We start from the raw sequence: 16,108 nt of genomic DNA on the forward strand, positions 1-16,108 counted from the left end.
AGAACAGTTTTATTTCATATCTTATTCTTTGGTGATCACTCGTAGCCGAGTAAGATTGTTTTCCATGAACATGATTTTAACAGTGAGTCCGTAAGTGACTATGGAGGCCAATTCTGGATCCACACATCCTTCCACAGTGGGGACATAGGTTTCCGGGCATGAGTTGATCACAGTGAGGGTTTGCCAAGCATTCCTTCCTCTTAGCACATTTCTCCCTTTCATCCTGAGTCTGAGTCTCTTCAAAGCCCATGACACCTTTGGTAAAGGCTGTTCTCCAATTGCAGCACTTGCAGGCTAGTGTTTCCCAGTTGTTGGTGTCTATACTGCATTTTTAAAGATTTGCCTTGAGAGAGGCTTTAAAACTTTTTTGTTGACCACCAGCATTCCTCTTTCCATTTTAAAGTTCAGAATAGAGTAGTTGCTTTGAAAGACGATAATCAGGCATCAGAACAACATGAGCTGTCCAACGAAGTTGATGCTGAAGAATCATTGCTTCGGCATTGGTGATCTTTGCTTCTTCCACTACACTGGCATTAGTTCACCTGTCTTCCCAAGTGATGTGTAGTTCATCCCCGGACACATGGTTGATGGAATCTTTCAAGGAGTTGGAGATGGCGTTTCTAAGTGGTCCATGTTTCACAAGCATACAGTAAAGTTGGTAGTACAGTAGCTTTGTAAACAAGCATTTTGGTTTCCCTGCAAATTTCCTGATCCTCAAACACTGCACTTCAATCAGTAGAAAGCTGGACTCGCAGAGCTCAAGCGATGCTGGATTTCGGCATCTATGTTGGCTCTTGTAAGGGATAACTGCCCATATACACCCCAGAGAAAACATGACTGGAACCTGCTCACAACACACATGTAACCCTGTGGAGGTTATTACCTGGCGTAAACTGCATTTTATGTACAATATTCATATATGCACACAAACACATACATACTGCAGATCTCATTTAACTAATGTACTAGGCACATTTTTATATAATTGAACTGATGAAATGTGAATCAACCTTTAGATGAATTTGCATGTGTCTCCTGTATTGTGTTCTTGTATTCTGGTTTTTTATAAATATAACAAAGAATTGCTGGGTGGGGGAGGTAAACAAAGGCAAAAGAGCACCGTCTGGCACCCACTTTACATCCCGACCTCCCTGTGGCGTTGAGCTATTGGTTTTGCACCAGACTACGAATCCCAGAATGCAATGGGGTTGGGATTCACCTCAGAGCGCTGTAGGAGGAAGAAGCCGGTACTCGTCTGCAATCTTATCGGAAATCAGTCTCCCGACGTCGAGTTTCGAACCTCCAGCGGAAGTGGGTCCCCTCGTTTCCGGTCTGGCTTCCCTCCCGCCGTGGGAGGGGAGGGAGCGAGAAGAAGAGAGAAGGAGGCGTTCTTGCGTCCTCCTTACTTTTTGCTTTCGTTTATTTATTTATTTATTTTAAGGGACATTCGCCCTTTTTTCATCCGGAAATTCGAGGGAGTGGGTTTCCCGCTTCACCATCAGGAATTGCCGTGTCCTCGCTTCCAGTCCTCTCTCTCTTCTTACCTCGCACCCTCCTCCTCCTCCTCCTCTTCTCTCTCTTTCTCTCTTTTCCCCCTCTTTTCCTACCTCCCACCTTCTCCCCCGAGAAAGCTGCCCTCCCAAAATGGCGCCTTTGGACTTGGACAAGTATGTGGAGATTGCGCGGCTTTGCAAGTACCTGCCCGAGAACGACCTCAAGGTAAGAGGAGATGGGGAGGTTGGGTCTTAGGAGGGGCAGGGGGCGAGTGGGGACCCCTTCCCCCCTCTCTTTCCGCGTAGGGCTCTACTTGAGCTTCCGCTTTCACCGAAGCCGCCCCAGCGCGTAGCGGCAACACGGGCACCCGCTGAAACGCTTTAAACAATTAGCTAATTACTGGGCACCCCTATTTTTAAAAAGCCAAGCCATGGACCCCCTACTTTTGAATCCCTAATAAGCAAATCATTTTAGGTATACTTAAAAATAACCGTAAAATTTGTAATATTACAACAAAAAATGGCAAAGACTTAGTTGTGGGGGGGGGAGACAAATTTAATTTTATTCATGTATAGTACAAGTAAACAAATTATGACATGTCTAGCAGCTACTAAACCTTAATTTTATTTATTTGTTTGCTTGCTTGCTTCCTTGCCGTTCATCTGGCTTGGTTGCCCCAGCCACTTGGGGCGGCTCCCAACAAAACACTAAACCTAAATGTGATGGGAGAAATCATGTCTCTCTTGGCCCCCCCAAATTTCCTTCCACGTTCAGTTCAATATTGCCTACTTTTATTCTCAAATCTGGTTCAACATCAAGCCAATTTCTAGATATTTCAAAGCTTTTTCAACTAACTTCTAATAATTAGCAAAAACCTTCATCCAGAATTGGTCCAGTCTACATTCTTTGAAAAATGATTGTAATGAATCATCACTAGTCACGTCAACAAGTGCATCTTGCTCTTCTGCTGATACAGCCTAGGACTTGCTGATCAGAAGGTCGGTGGTTCAAATCCCCACTATGGGGTGAGCTCCCATTTCTCGGTCCCTACTCCTGCCAACCTAGCAGTTCGAAAGCACGTCAAAGTGCAAGTAGATATATAGATACCGCTCCAGCACGAAGGTAAATGGCGTTTCTGTGCGCTGCTCTGGTTCGCCAGAAGCAGCTTAGTCATGCTGGCCACATGATCTGGAAGCTGTACACTGGCTCCCTCTGCCAGATGAGCGCCGCAACCCCAGAGTTGGCCACGACTGGACCTAATGGTCAGGGGTCCCTTTACCTATACTTGTAATGCCTAATAAAGATTTGGCAAAGAAGAAGTAGGTGTACATCACTTTCAAAAGGATTCTATAGCCATGAGTTTTCAGGATTTGATACAGAGAAGTAATCTCTGAAGCTAGTCACTAAATCATGCAGGTGCTCAGTGGTGTAATATTTACTTCTGGTATCAATTTTTCGTTGGTAGCCTCCAGAAATGTCTCCAGTGTTGGAATATTAGTGAGGCTACCATCTTCTCAGCTTACCCATAATCATAATTTGTAAATCATTGCCTCAATCTTATCTTCAACGTAAAAAATATTCACATCACTACCTTGGAAGCTTGTGTTGAGAGTGTTTACGTGAAACCGTCTGCTAAGTAGTCTACCATACACAACTGCGCAAAGTTGTTAAACTGATCACATGGAAATTTTGAGTCCGTCAGAAAAAGTCATACTGCATCACGTAATTCAAAGAATCGCTGTAAGTCTGGACCCTTCAAATGAGAGTCTGTTTTATATAATCAGACATATCATATTTGCTTCATTTCACAGTGTTGTTCAAAAGAGGTACAGTGGTACCTCGGTTTAAGAACAGTCCTGTTTACGAACAATTCGGTTTACAAAACTCCGCAAAACTGGAAGTAGTGTCCCGGTTTGCAAACTTGACCTCGGTCTAAGAATGGAATCTGAATGGTGGAAGGGCACCGGTGGCGGGAGGCCTCATTAGGGAAAGCGCACCTCTGTTTAAGAACAGTTTTGGTTTAAGAACGGACCTCCGGAACGGATTAAGTTTGTAAACTGAGATACCACTGTACTGTGTTGATTTCCTTAGCTGCAGACTCACCAAGTACTCATTTGCATATAGCTGGCCCTATAGTATGAGCCTTTCCTGCTTTGGCAATGATTCTTGTCATATTAAGAAGCTAAGGTTGATTCTCCTGAGTGGTCACACCAGAGTTTTTCCTATGGCTTTTTGCCCCTTCTTCAACTGCAAGTTTGATCTTGAAAAAATCTATTGGTTTGTTTTTTGTAGTGGTTCTGTTTTGTCTCCAAATGGCATTGAAGCGTAGCAGGCGTCATAGATTCATTAGCCAGAAGATCGTCATCATTGTACTTACGGATTTTTGTTTTTTTCTGTGATTGAGATATGAGATACAACACTAGTAGACGCGCTGACACTAAGCATACTAGGAAGTATCCACAGAATTAACAGTACTAATGGGTGGCACCACCTGAGAGTCTTTTGTTTCCTGCTCTGTAGTACTCCTTGGTCTTTTCAAAGACCACCTTTTATCATGAATTTGTTTTTTACTGGTTGTTTTTATGTAAAAAATTACACAAAACATATTGTTACAAAAGCTGGGTGCCACCCGCTCTCTGCTGAGCCAGCCTTCCCAAGATGGCTCTTTCTTCCCAGAACACCTGTTCCTGTCACCTCGTGCCCAGTTACCCTGTCTGCCCAGGTCCAAAATACCTCTTAGATGGGCCATCAACACCTTTTGTCTTGTAAATCCCTCTGTCTCAGGTGAGGCCTTAGTTTGGAAGGAAGCTTAGCTTGTACTTTTCCACTGGCCTCCAATTTTCCCTTCAGGTAATCAAAATTCTACAATTTATTAATTTCTAGGTTTTGAGGGGGGTGTCCCCCAAATTTATAACAAGAACTCCAGTATGTGTTCTAAAGACCAGGATACTTCAAGCTATTTGAAGTAAAACTCTATGTAGACTGCATTGTAGAAGGCTGCTATTATATTGTATTTATTTATAGAGTCTCCTCATGGGCTGTTTAGTGTATACGACTAATCATAGTGACAATCTGCTTAACTATTTCCCCTGTTGCACTTCCAAGATGAGACATGAATCCCAAACTCAGAAGGCAAGATTCACTGAAATCCTACCTACAAAGTAGTGTTAGAGTCCTCTAAACTTAATGGTAGTTGAAAGCAATTATAAGTTATTTTCAGTTAAAAAGGGAAGGGATCCTTTACATTTTTTAAAAAAATGATAAGCATGTGAACCTACCCCTTGGTTTGCACACACTCTCTCTCCCCCTCCACCCCCTACAATTGCAGGAGCCCTAAGAAACTGTGTCAAAGGTTTTTGCCCAGTCCCAGTTTACTTGCCATCTAGCAACAAGTTTTTCCCTGCCAGCAAGGAGAGCAGAGCCTGGATGATCAGTGAAAGGCTTTCACTGTGCAATTAGCAAGATAAGCAAGTCCCTTGGACCTCCTGGGTGCTGTTCCCGGACCCTTAATTGGGAACTTTAAACTAGTAGGTTGAATTTGAGTGGGGGTGGGGGTGTTGAGCCTTTTAATGGGTAGAATCTTTTTTCTTTATGTATACCTTTGTTGTTGTGTTGACTTTTCTAATATTACTGCTGTTGTCATCAAATTGTCTCAAGTGCATTTATCTATGTTACCTTCAAGTTTAGAGTTCCACCTCCATTCCCGCAATGGGCCTGTGAGGTAGGCTAGGCAGCAATTTGACAATGGGCTCAGAGTTAGACATGAGTGCGGGAGCCAAATGGGAATTTAAACCCAGTTCTCCTCAGCTGTTGGCAAAAGCGTGGGTTATTTTTGGCCCTCCAGACGATACTGGACTACAGCTCCCATCAGTTCAGAGCACTGGATGTGTGGATGGCAGGGTGGCATCCAGGAACCTCTAGAAGGCTATACATTCCCCATCCCCAGCTCTAGCTACCTCTAGCTATCAAATTATGCTATATGGCAGTTAGTTCTGTGGTCTAGATTGAGGTGCTGATAATGCCAAGGTTGTGGGTTCGATCCCCATATGGGCCACCTGCATGTTCTTCCATTGTAGGGGGTTGAACTAGATGATCCTTGGGGGTATCTTCCAACTCATGGGTAGGCAACCTAAGGCCAGTGGGCCAGATCCGGCCCAATCACCTTTTCAATCCAGTCTGCAGATGGTCTGGGAATCAGCATGTTTTTACATGAGTAGAATGTGTGCTTTTATTTAAAATGCATCTCTGGGTTATTTGTGTGGCATAGAAATTTGTTCATTTCCCCCCCAAAAAATATCGTCCGTCCCCTCCCACAGTCTGAGGGACAGTGGACCGGCCCCCTGCTCAAAAAGTTTGCTGACCCCTGTTCCAACTCTTCAATCTAATCAATATTTTGTGGTACAGTCCTATATCTCTTTGCTCAGTGAGGTTTATTCAGATGTAAGTGACTTTAGAAAGACCCAAAGCTTAGTGGAGAGCAGTAAGGGGCTCTTGCTCCTTTCATCAATTGATAAAAGGATTTTGCAGCAGTTGAAGCTTTTATTTTCTCTGTGTAGAAAGTGTCACGAGTCCACATTACCTCTTCAAAAAAATTTCCTCTGTTGGGATTAGCTGAGAAGCTGCAAACTGTCCCCCTCCCCATCTTCAGAGTATCAAGGCAGTGACTGATAGGGATGTATGGGTTCCTTTTTCTTTGAGTGGGAGTTTGGTGGCAGGTTTCCTGGCAGCCAACTCCGGGAAATGGGCTTGTAGTTAATACTGTGTTGTATGTTTGGTGCTTGGGATTAGGTTTTGTGTGTGTGTGTGTTTTAAGTCTTTGCATGATCCCTTTGTGTTGAGTACTTTGAGCAGGGTGTATTTTTTCTTTCTTTCGTGATACCTTCTCTTATCCACTTTATGGTAGCAAAAAAGCTATGCTAACATACAGTCATACCTCATGTTATGTTTGCTTCAGGTTGAACATTTTCAGGTTGCGTCCCGTGGCAGCCCGGAAGTACCGGAAAGGGTTACTTCTGGGTTTTGCCGCATGCACAGACGCGCAAAATGACGTCATGCGCAGAAGCGGCGAATCATGACCCGCACACATTGTGAACCCTCATTGTGAAGCCATTGTTTTCGAGAGGTCAATTTATGTTTGATCTACTGTTATCTTCCTTTTGCCACCTATTGAAATTTGAGAGTTCTGAGAAAAGTAGATAAAATCTGGGATAACTGGCTCTTCTCAGAACAGAAGCCTTTAATTAACAGGAAATAAAATCACAGTTGGATTAACTGCTGAGATGTGTGACCTAATTTCCTAGAGGAAGTAAGAGTTTCCACCAGGTAAACTGGAAGGACAGTTTTGTAGAGGATTTTTATTTTCAAACTACAGTTGTCTAGATGGTTGGACAGTGTTCTCCAAGCTACTAACATGAGTTTGACCAAACTGAGGGAGGCAGTGGAAGACAGGAGTGCCTGGTGTGCACTGGTCCATGGGGTCATGAAGAGTCGGACATGACTAAACGACAACAACAACAACACCACCACAGTTGTCTATAGACAGCTGCTTAAAGTTCCTGTGGGTTAGTAACTTCAATGTACATGTTTACAAAGCTGACCCTTTCACAAGTTTCTGGTTTGACGTGTTCATAACCTTGTTAGCTGGCTATGTGCCATTGTGATGACCATAATGCAGAGAAATCTTGTATTAATGACCAAAATGCACTCTCTCTTTGTAGCGCTTGTGTGACTACGTCTGTGACCTTCTTCTAGAAGAATCTAATGTGCAGCCAGTGTCTACACCAGTTACAGTCTGCGGTGACATACATGGACAGGTGGAGTTTATATGGATTGTTCCTTTGATGCTATACCCTCCAATAATAAAGGATTGACACTTGCAAACAATCTTTTGCATTGTAAAAGAATGTGCAAGTATTCACTAGGGGGACATGGAAACAGCAATACAACATAATATCCCTCCCTTTTTTATACCTTGAAAGAAAATGTTTTTGTTGTCATTTGTTCATAACGATAATACTATACGTTCCACAAAATTCAGAAGTGACAGTTGGTTGAGTGTACTCAAGAGCAAGGTGTGTTAATTTTCTGGAAGTAAGCATGATCTATTCATTTCTTTCCCCCTCCAAACAAGTAATCCAGCTTGCAGAATGGGGACTCAGCTGCATAGCTGCAAATGAAATATTTTAAGTGTGTTGTAAAGACATTAGATGGCAATGGGTGAGCTATGGCAAATTCAATATATTTTTCAAAACTTTTTTTTTTAAATGCATTTTCACAGCATTTTTTATATGTGTGTAGATTCCACCTGAGTTGACTCCTTGAATCATTTTCTGAATAACCAAGCTACATGGTTTCATTGGTTTTGGTTCTTGGCCTTTAGACTGCAGTTAATTGAACTGCTTAACATTAACAGGAGTATTATCCCTGAAGCCTCTAATACAGAAGTAATTCTGTTCAAAGGTTATAGATATTGTGCCCAGAGGAAGCTTGCAGGATTAAATCAAAGGCTTCCTTTAGATCAGCACTCTTGTAGTAAAACCAATGGTGCTGCTTATGATTTGCATTGCAAGATTAAAAAAATAGAGAAACAGAGTTCTTGCAATGATGCCATGTTACAAAGTTATGGCAGTATTTCGTTGTGGGTGGTGCATTTGCAGTGCTTTAGAAGTGATAGTCTAGGTGTACTTTGCAAGAACTAAATGTTGGTCAAGAGGTTGGGCGTGGTAGAGAGAGCATCACTTAGTGATGCGTGGAATACTTACTTCCTCCCAATGCACCATTGAAACCATAAAACAAATATTAACATTAGTTTTTGAAAGGAGTACCGAGGCCCATAATTGAACACAGAATATTTATCAGGAATAGTTCAGATGTTGTCTGCCTTGCACTGATTCAGCATCAAACAGTTTAGGTAAACCCCAGGATCAAGCTAGTAGTAGCATTTTAGCTGTTTGAATGTGGGATTCTAACACTTGAACATCCCCTAACACACCTATGTCTGTCCAGTCTGTGCCTTTTCTTCAGATGCCTTTCAGAGCCACCTGTTTTTTAAAAAACCGAAAGTTCATAACTTTTGGGGCGTTTAAAGTCATTTGGGTTTAACACAGAATGTTTTTTTTAAAAAAAAAAATATTCAGAGTTTCAAAAAAACAATTTTTTTACACACACACTTGTTTACATTAAACCATAGTCCATATCAGTACCTTTATGGGGTTCCCTGAACCCCCTGATTTCCCCCCCACCCCTCTCTTGGCTCCCAAAATTTATCTTCCTTTTAAAACTGCATCTAATTACATTTATCCAAATTATTATACTGTACTTAATTTTTACCCTTTCTCATTTTAAATTACAAGTGCTATATCAATCCTGCTAGAGTTTTTACAATTTTTCCAGTGTTCTTTAATAGACTGTATTCTATAAAGTTATGCCATTCTTTGTTGAATTTGTTATCCTCTTGGTTTATCACAGAATGTTAATGATACAAGCCTTCCCTCCTTTTGTTTTTGTGTTCCAGTTTTATGATTTATGTGAATTGTTCAGAACTGGAGGTCAGGTTCCTGACACAAACTATATATTTATGGTATGTACAAATTAAATTCTAAAAATAACTAGCAGGTTTTTTAATGTAGTACATCCATGACTTGGTAAAGCAGGGGGCTCTGTGTATGTTTTAATTTGGGTCCTGTTTCCTTGCTTGCTGTGTCTTGCCTCTGCTTTTTTCTCTCTTTACCATCTCAGAAAATATAATCTAATTAATGAAGGCTTGGACTGAAGTGCTTGATTGCTCACGTTCCTGAAATTTCAAACCTTTGCTCAGCACTGTGCAAAACTGGTAGAAGTAGAAAATGGTTCAAATTCTTTTCAGGGCAATGAGGAAGAGATTTGTTTCTTTGTGAGGGGGTATCTTATTATTATTGATGCAACTTTCATTATTGTGGGAATTCCTACTTTGCATGAATCAGTTACTTGGGATAGGAGAGGTTCTGAATCTGAACAGAACATTTGAAATGTATTTTATATGAGCCATAGTAGAAGGGCAGAGGTTGTGGTTTTCTGCAAGTACAGGTTTTTTTTAACAGTTGTGCTCCTAGAACTTGTGAGGGGCCATAGCTCAGTGTTAGAGCACATGCTTAATACATCAAAGGTCCTACATCAGAATTAAAATTTGCTCATGCCACACAGATCTTTTTTATTGATAAGAAATATATTGGAAAACAAAAAGAAATAACTCCTAGCAGTGCTGGGTTTATAACATAGAACACAACTGCTTTATAATATGATCACAGGATATCCAGAAAGTATAAAACAACACAGCTACATAAGAACATGAATCATTCCCAAAATATAATTATAAACGAGCCTCGTAGTACCTTAAGTATGTATACAAGCTCCTCGGTATGAGCTTTCTTTTGCTGGGTAATCTTATTTATATTAGGCCTAATTTGAGGCACACTCGTCTTATCAGCAGTGTGGTGTAGTGGTTAAGAGTGTTAGACTCGTAATCAGGTGTCCGTCTCCGCTCCTCCACATGCGGTTTCTGGGTGACCTTGGGCTAGTCTCACTTCTTTGGAGTCTCAGTCTCACAGAGTGTTTGTTGCGGAGGAGGAAGGGAAAGGAGAATGTTAGCGGTTTTGAGACTCCTTCGGTTAGTAATAACGGGAGATATCAAATCCAAACTCTTCCTCTTCTTAACAGTACAGAGAATCCTTTCTCTTTTATGATCTTTCGTATTTGTCAGAGTTGAAAATCCCTGTTCCCAACAATATGTCAAGGAGAACTGTAAAAGAATAGTCAATACTATTCTCCAGCACAGTTATGGATCTCAGTTAGGATTGTCCTCAGTATTACTTGATGCTCTTGATTTGAAAAAATAAAATATTTTCATACTATACTATGCTGCACAACATTGAAATGTGTAGGTGTTTCTTTGATTGTCCTTTAGTCTACCTAAAGGTAGACTACACCCTTTGAGAACTACTGTCCTAGATTCAATCATTGTCATCCCCTGTTATCATTCATTATTTAAATTCATTGCCCACCCTTCACCAGCAGGTCCCAGGACAGCAAGTTAAAATTCAGAATTAAAAACAGTTAAAACAGATTGGGGTCACAGAAATAGAACAATTCCAAAAATGCACATTTCAGTTGTCAAACACCAAGGTAAAGAAGTGTTCATCAGTCACTGAAAACTGTATGGTGAAGAAGCCAAATGCATCTCTCTGGCGAATAGGCCTGGGCGATTTTGTGATAGATAGTTGAAAACCAGTTTAATAACAACTGGGTTCAAAATATTTGCCCTGATGATAAACCTTATGAAGCCAAGCCAGAATGCTTTTGTCTGTTGTTCCGACGGGTCAGCTCTCCCCTGCCTCCTGCAGGGGGCAGCAAACCACAGAGCAGCCGTAGACTGGGAACTTCCTCTGGCGCCACCGCCATAAATTTCGCTTCTAGGCAGGCTGGTAGGTGCTGGGATCGGCATTCTGCCATGGGGTTATTCCGAGTTTAGAAAAGAAATAAATAAACCTTGCACCACTTAAGCCTCTTCTTTCCCAAGTTTCCTGCTACAGTGGTACCTCGGGTTACATACGCTTCAGGTTACATACGCTTCAGGTTACAGACTCCGCTAACCCAGAAATAGTGCTTCAGGTTAAGAACTTTGCTTCAGGATGAGAACAGAAATCGTGCTCCGGTGGCGCGGCAGCAGCAGCAGGCCCCATTAGCTAAAGTGGTCTTCAGGTTAAGAACAGTTTCAGGTTAAGTACGGACCTCCAGAACGAATTAAGTACTTAACCTGAGGTACCACTGTATTTTTCTTTCTCCACACCCCACCTGTGTGTGTCTGCTTTCTCTTTCTCTGTGTGCTTGCATGTGTCTCCCCCCTTGTTCTGCCTGCCTGCGTGTGCCTTCGAGGAAGCCCCTAAGCCCCACATGAGCTGAAGTGGTATGGGGGCTTGCTCATCTGTAGGGCTGGGCAAGGTATCTCAGCTGCTTCTTCCTTGCCTAAGGTGGGAAGAAGCAGCCAAGATACATTTCAGATATTATGATATATTATTATATCGCAGTATTTAGCTGCTGATGCATCACAATGCTGAAAACCAGATATTGCCCAGCCCTATTGGGGAGGAAATTCTACAATTTGGGGGCTGCCCCAGTTAAAAAAAAGGACCTGGTCTACTGACTCCTCTGAAGGGGATTGCTTGTTTTTATAATGTTATGTAAGCTGTTTTACTATCCCTCCTTTTCTTTTTTCTTTAATTGTATAATTATGTGTTGTGCCCTGGGACCTTAAAGGCAAAGTGCAGATAAATAGTCTTATAAATAAATAAGCAAGCAAGCAAGCAAGCAAGCATACATATACTTCTGGAAGCAGAGGCTAGCAGCCCAGTCCTATGCATATTTAGTCTGATACAAGTGCCTCAGAGTTCAAGCGCATGTAACATTGCAGCCTGAGTGTCTCATGTCATGCAGTATAGTAAAACGTTGTTTACCTTTTCAGGGTGACTTTGTGGACAGAGGCTATTATAGCCTTGAGACGTTTACCTATCTTCTTGCCCTAAAAGCAAAATGGCCTGATCGCATCACACTTTTACGTGGGAATCATGAGAGCAGACAGATAACTCAAGTGTATGGATTTTATGGTAAGTTCTCTTCCTACCCTGCCTTCAGTTTCACAGTTATAATCAACATAAGCCCGTGATGAGTTGGCTTGTCCTCTTAGAAGCTGTAGAACAAGGGTGGTGAAGCCTCTGGCTCAGGGACCAGATGTGGCCTCCAAGCCTCTCATGTTTGGACCTTAAGACTCACCCCAGGCCATCCAGCTCACCTTCCCTGCTTCACATCCTTATTGAGCCTTCTTGCCTGTCCTTTAACACTATCAATAACTCTTGCTTGTCTGGATGGAGGATAGAGAGGGGTGTGTTAATGTGTGCAGATACTAGCCTCCTGTACATAAGTAAACAAACAACCAACCTTAATTGCTCCACCTTCTTTTGCCTCTGATTCCACCCATCACTGGCTGTGGCCCCTGCAACTTTGCCAGATGTGAATGTGATCCTTGGGCTGAAAAAGTCCCTGGCCCTTCCTGTAGAGTTTGGAACATTTTTAGAAGGATTGTGAACAAGGGGTTTGTTGTTAAAACAAGTATAAGCTTCTGCTTTATAATGTAGGAAGCTGTCCTTAGAACCTTAAGAGTGATGCATAGTGCTAAGATCTAGAAATAGAGATTCTGTGTTAATTTTCCTCACAATATATTTTGAAGTGCACCCACCTACCCAAAGAATCCTGGGAACTGTTGTTTGTTAAGGCTGCTGGGAATTGCTGTTCTGAGGAGTAAACTATAGTTCCCAGGATTCTGGAGGGGACACAACGGAATGAACAGTGCCTTAAAAATATGGTGTAATATGGACAACTGATTGGATCTGTATCTGCAACTGTGTGTGAAGGAAGAATATGGCTAATGTCTAATGGAGTATTGGACTCGAAATGGAGCAGGTTGTTTGTGGGCACGCTGAGTGATGCTGGGCATGCAATACTATTTAATTTACTTTTTGAAAAAGAAATATTTGTCAAAGTCTCACAATTGATGTAAAAATCATGTTCATCTGTTCATTGAGCATTTCTTTCTTCATGATAGATTTAAATGATTACACATTTTTTCAAGTTATTCAAGAAATGTGAACCAGTTAGGATAAAACTTTTAAAGTAGTTAAATCTGTTTTATAAGGTTGTTGTGATTATAATGAATTTTGGATGCAACCCAAATTAAATGAGTGATTAGGTGAACAGATAATGCTGGGTTTTCAGTCAACATGGGAGCTCCTATCTCCGCTGTTGTTCCTACAACCCGTCTAGTTTAGTCTGAGAAATTATAATCACTAAAACATTACTCTCTTCACCTCTTTCCCCTGCTTCTTTCTCCAATAGATGAATGCCAAACCAAATATGGTAATGCTAATGCCTGGAGATACTGCACCAAAGTTTTTGACATGCTCACAGTAGCAGCGGTAAGGGTTTCTTTTAAGTGAATAACAAGTGACTTTCTGTCTCTGTTTCTCTAATTATACATTTACCAAAGGTTTTTTTTTTTAATTTAAGGATTGTGGTCCTAATAACATCTTCACCTCCTATCTTTTTTCCCTTCAAGTTAATAGATGAGCAAATCCTCTGTGTACATGGGGGCCTGTCTCCAGACATAAAAACACTGGACCAGATTCGGACTATTGAGCGCAACCAAGAGATCCCACACAAAGGAGCTTTTTGTGACCTTGTTTGGTCTGACCCAGAAGATGTGGACACCTGGGCCATAAGTCCCCGAGGTGCTGGCTGGCTGTTTGGGGCAAAAGTCACAAATGAGGTAAGAAAACCCAGTTTCCCAACCATGTCTCTGGCAGTGACTCTGGCCTGCAATCAAAGTATTGCCTGAGAAAGAGAAATGATGGGGAGTTTGAGACTGTGTTTGCCTCAGAGAACAAGTTTGCATTTTGGGAACAGTTTTGTTTTATGATTCTGTTTTTGCTTCACACAACTGTTGCATTTGATATCCTGTTACTTGCACAAGGCAAGTTAAGACTGGGCGTGCCCATTCCATCTTTTTCATGTTGCTGGGGGTACAAGAGCTAATGGTACTATTATTTTGATTATATCCCACCTGTTCTCCAAAGAGGTCAAGGTGACTGACATATGTGGTTCTCCCCCTCCTGATTTAATCCCCACCACAGCCCTATAAAGGGACGTGGGTGGTGCTGTGGGTTAAACCACAGAGCCCAGGACTTGCCAATCAGAAGGTCAGCGGTTCGAATCCCCGTGACGGGGTGAGCTCCTGTTGCTTGGTCCCAGCTCCTGCCAACCTAGCAGTTCGAAAGCACGTCAAAGTGCAGGTATATCACCTTCTGGCGGGAAGGTAAACGGCATTTCCGTGCGCTGCTCTGGTTCGCCAGAAGCAGCTTAGTCATGCTGGCCACATGACCCGGAAGCTGTACGCCAGCTCCCTTGGCCAATAAAGCGAGATGAGCGCCGCAACCCCAAAGTCGGCCACAACGACCTAATGGTCAGGGGTCCCTTTACCCTTTACCTTTACAGCCCTATGAGGTAGCTTAAGGTGAGAGGCTTTGACCCACCCAAAGGCACCCAGTAAGCTTCATGGCTGAGTGGATATTCAAACTCCCATCTTCTAGGTTCTTTTCCAACACACTGCTATATAGTATAAATCTTGTGTTTGGGGATATTTTATTGGAAAATACGACACTGGTGTAGGATGTCTGGATACAGTAATCAAAATGGTTGCACTTCATGTTACTTCATATTGAAAATGCCTTAGTGCTGTGTCACTGCTGCCTGGTTTTGTTAACATATTCTTAAAGATTGCGTTCAGCTTTCAGGATCACATTTTAAAAGCATCAACTCTTAAGGAGAAACTGAGAGTTTAAGGGGAGAGAACAAGAGAGTATTTGAAAGGAGACTTTAGTATGAGAGAAAGAGCATCGCCGCCTCCTGCTCTGTGTCTTTGTGCTGGGCTTCTGTAGTGTTGCCATGGCTCCTTGTCATTGGAATAGAATGCGTGTGTGTGCGCACACTACCTCCAACATTTTTACTGTAAATATTTTCCTTAACTTCCTTATTTTTTTGTTTACACCTTAGTTTGTCCATATCAACAACTTAAAGCTCATCTGCCGAGCCCACCAGCTGGTGCATGAAGGTTATAAATTTATGTTTGATGAGAAGTTGGTCACAGTGTGGTCTGCTCCGAACTACTGCTATCGCTGTGGAAATATTGCCTCAATCATGGTATTTAAAGATGTAAATACAAGGGAACCAAAGCTCTTCCGTGCAGTTCCAGACTCAGAACGTGTGATCCCCCCAAGAACAACCACACCGTATTTCCTCTGAGATGTGGCTTTGCCCTTTTCTTTTGTGACGTACCCTTTTAGCACTTTGCTGCTGAAATGCTGCCTCTTGCCTTTTATATACTTAAATTATCTAAATGTGTTGTATATTGTCAATAGGGGTACATATTTAAATCTTTCTCCCTCCTCTTATCCCTACCTTACCTTACTTGCCAGCTTTTGAAATGTCTCTGAGCACCCACCCACCTACCTACCTGTTTTGTAGTACTTGTGATTTATTTTTTTTAGTTCAGTTCTTTTTTTTCTTTTCTTTTTTTCAAAAATTGGAACATGCATTTTCCCTTTAATGAAATAAATCTGAACAGCAAAACATCAGAACTAGTCTGATCTTTCAGGGGGTTGACTTTGGGGAGGCTATTGTTTTTAATAAGCTCTTTAGAAATTTCAGCAGCAAAGTTGTATTTGATGTGCATGATGGGACTGTCCGAGCCCTGCTAGTGAGTACATTTCCAAGATGTAAAAAAAATGTCCTGGTTTATATTTTGCTTTGTCAGCATAAATAAATGGTGTTAATGGCTGCCCCTGATCTCCCTCCACCCGTTGCTTTATTTTTTTAGGATTTAAACTAAAATGCAAAACCTCGTACAGGTAAACGAATTTGTACAACGAAATAATTGTTCTGATTTTTCTCAGATACTTTGTCTTTTTAATAAAGTCATAACTCAGTCTCTAGGTTAAGCATTCAAAATAAAGCCCTACATTGTTGATGTGAA

The 16,108-nt window shown here is 41.8% G+C and overlaps 1 protein-coding gene across 1 annotated transcript; it reads left to right on the forward strand.

Moving 5' to 3' along the window:
• Positions 1–1,277: 1,277 nt before the first annotated feature.
• Positions 1,278–16,108, forward strand: PPP6C (protein phosphatase 6 catalytic subunit). The gene is made up of 7 exons (XM_080989663.1): positions 1,278–1,719; positions 7,212–7,307; positions 9,008–9,073; positions 11,990–12,131; positions 13,417–13,496; positions 13,637–13,846; positions 15,130–16,108. The coding sequence occupies exons 1-7, from the start codon at positions 1,645–1,647 to the stop codon at positions 15,376–15,378; spliced, it is 918 nt and encodes a 305-aa protein (XP_080845789.1). The 5' UTR covers positions 1,278–1,644; the 3' UTR covers positions 15,379–16,108.

The sequence above is a fragment of the Podarcis pityusensis genome (genome assembly GCF_964106645.2).
Source record: "Podarcis pityusensis genome assembly, chromosome: Z".
Classification (NCBI taxonomy): Eukaryota; Metazoa; Chordata; class Lepidosauria; order Squamata; family Lacertidae; genus Podarcis; species Podarcis pityusensis.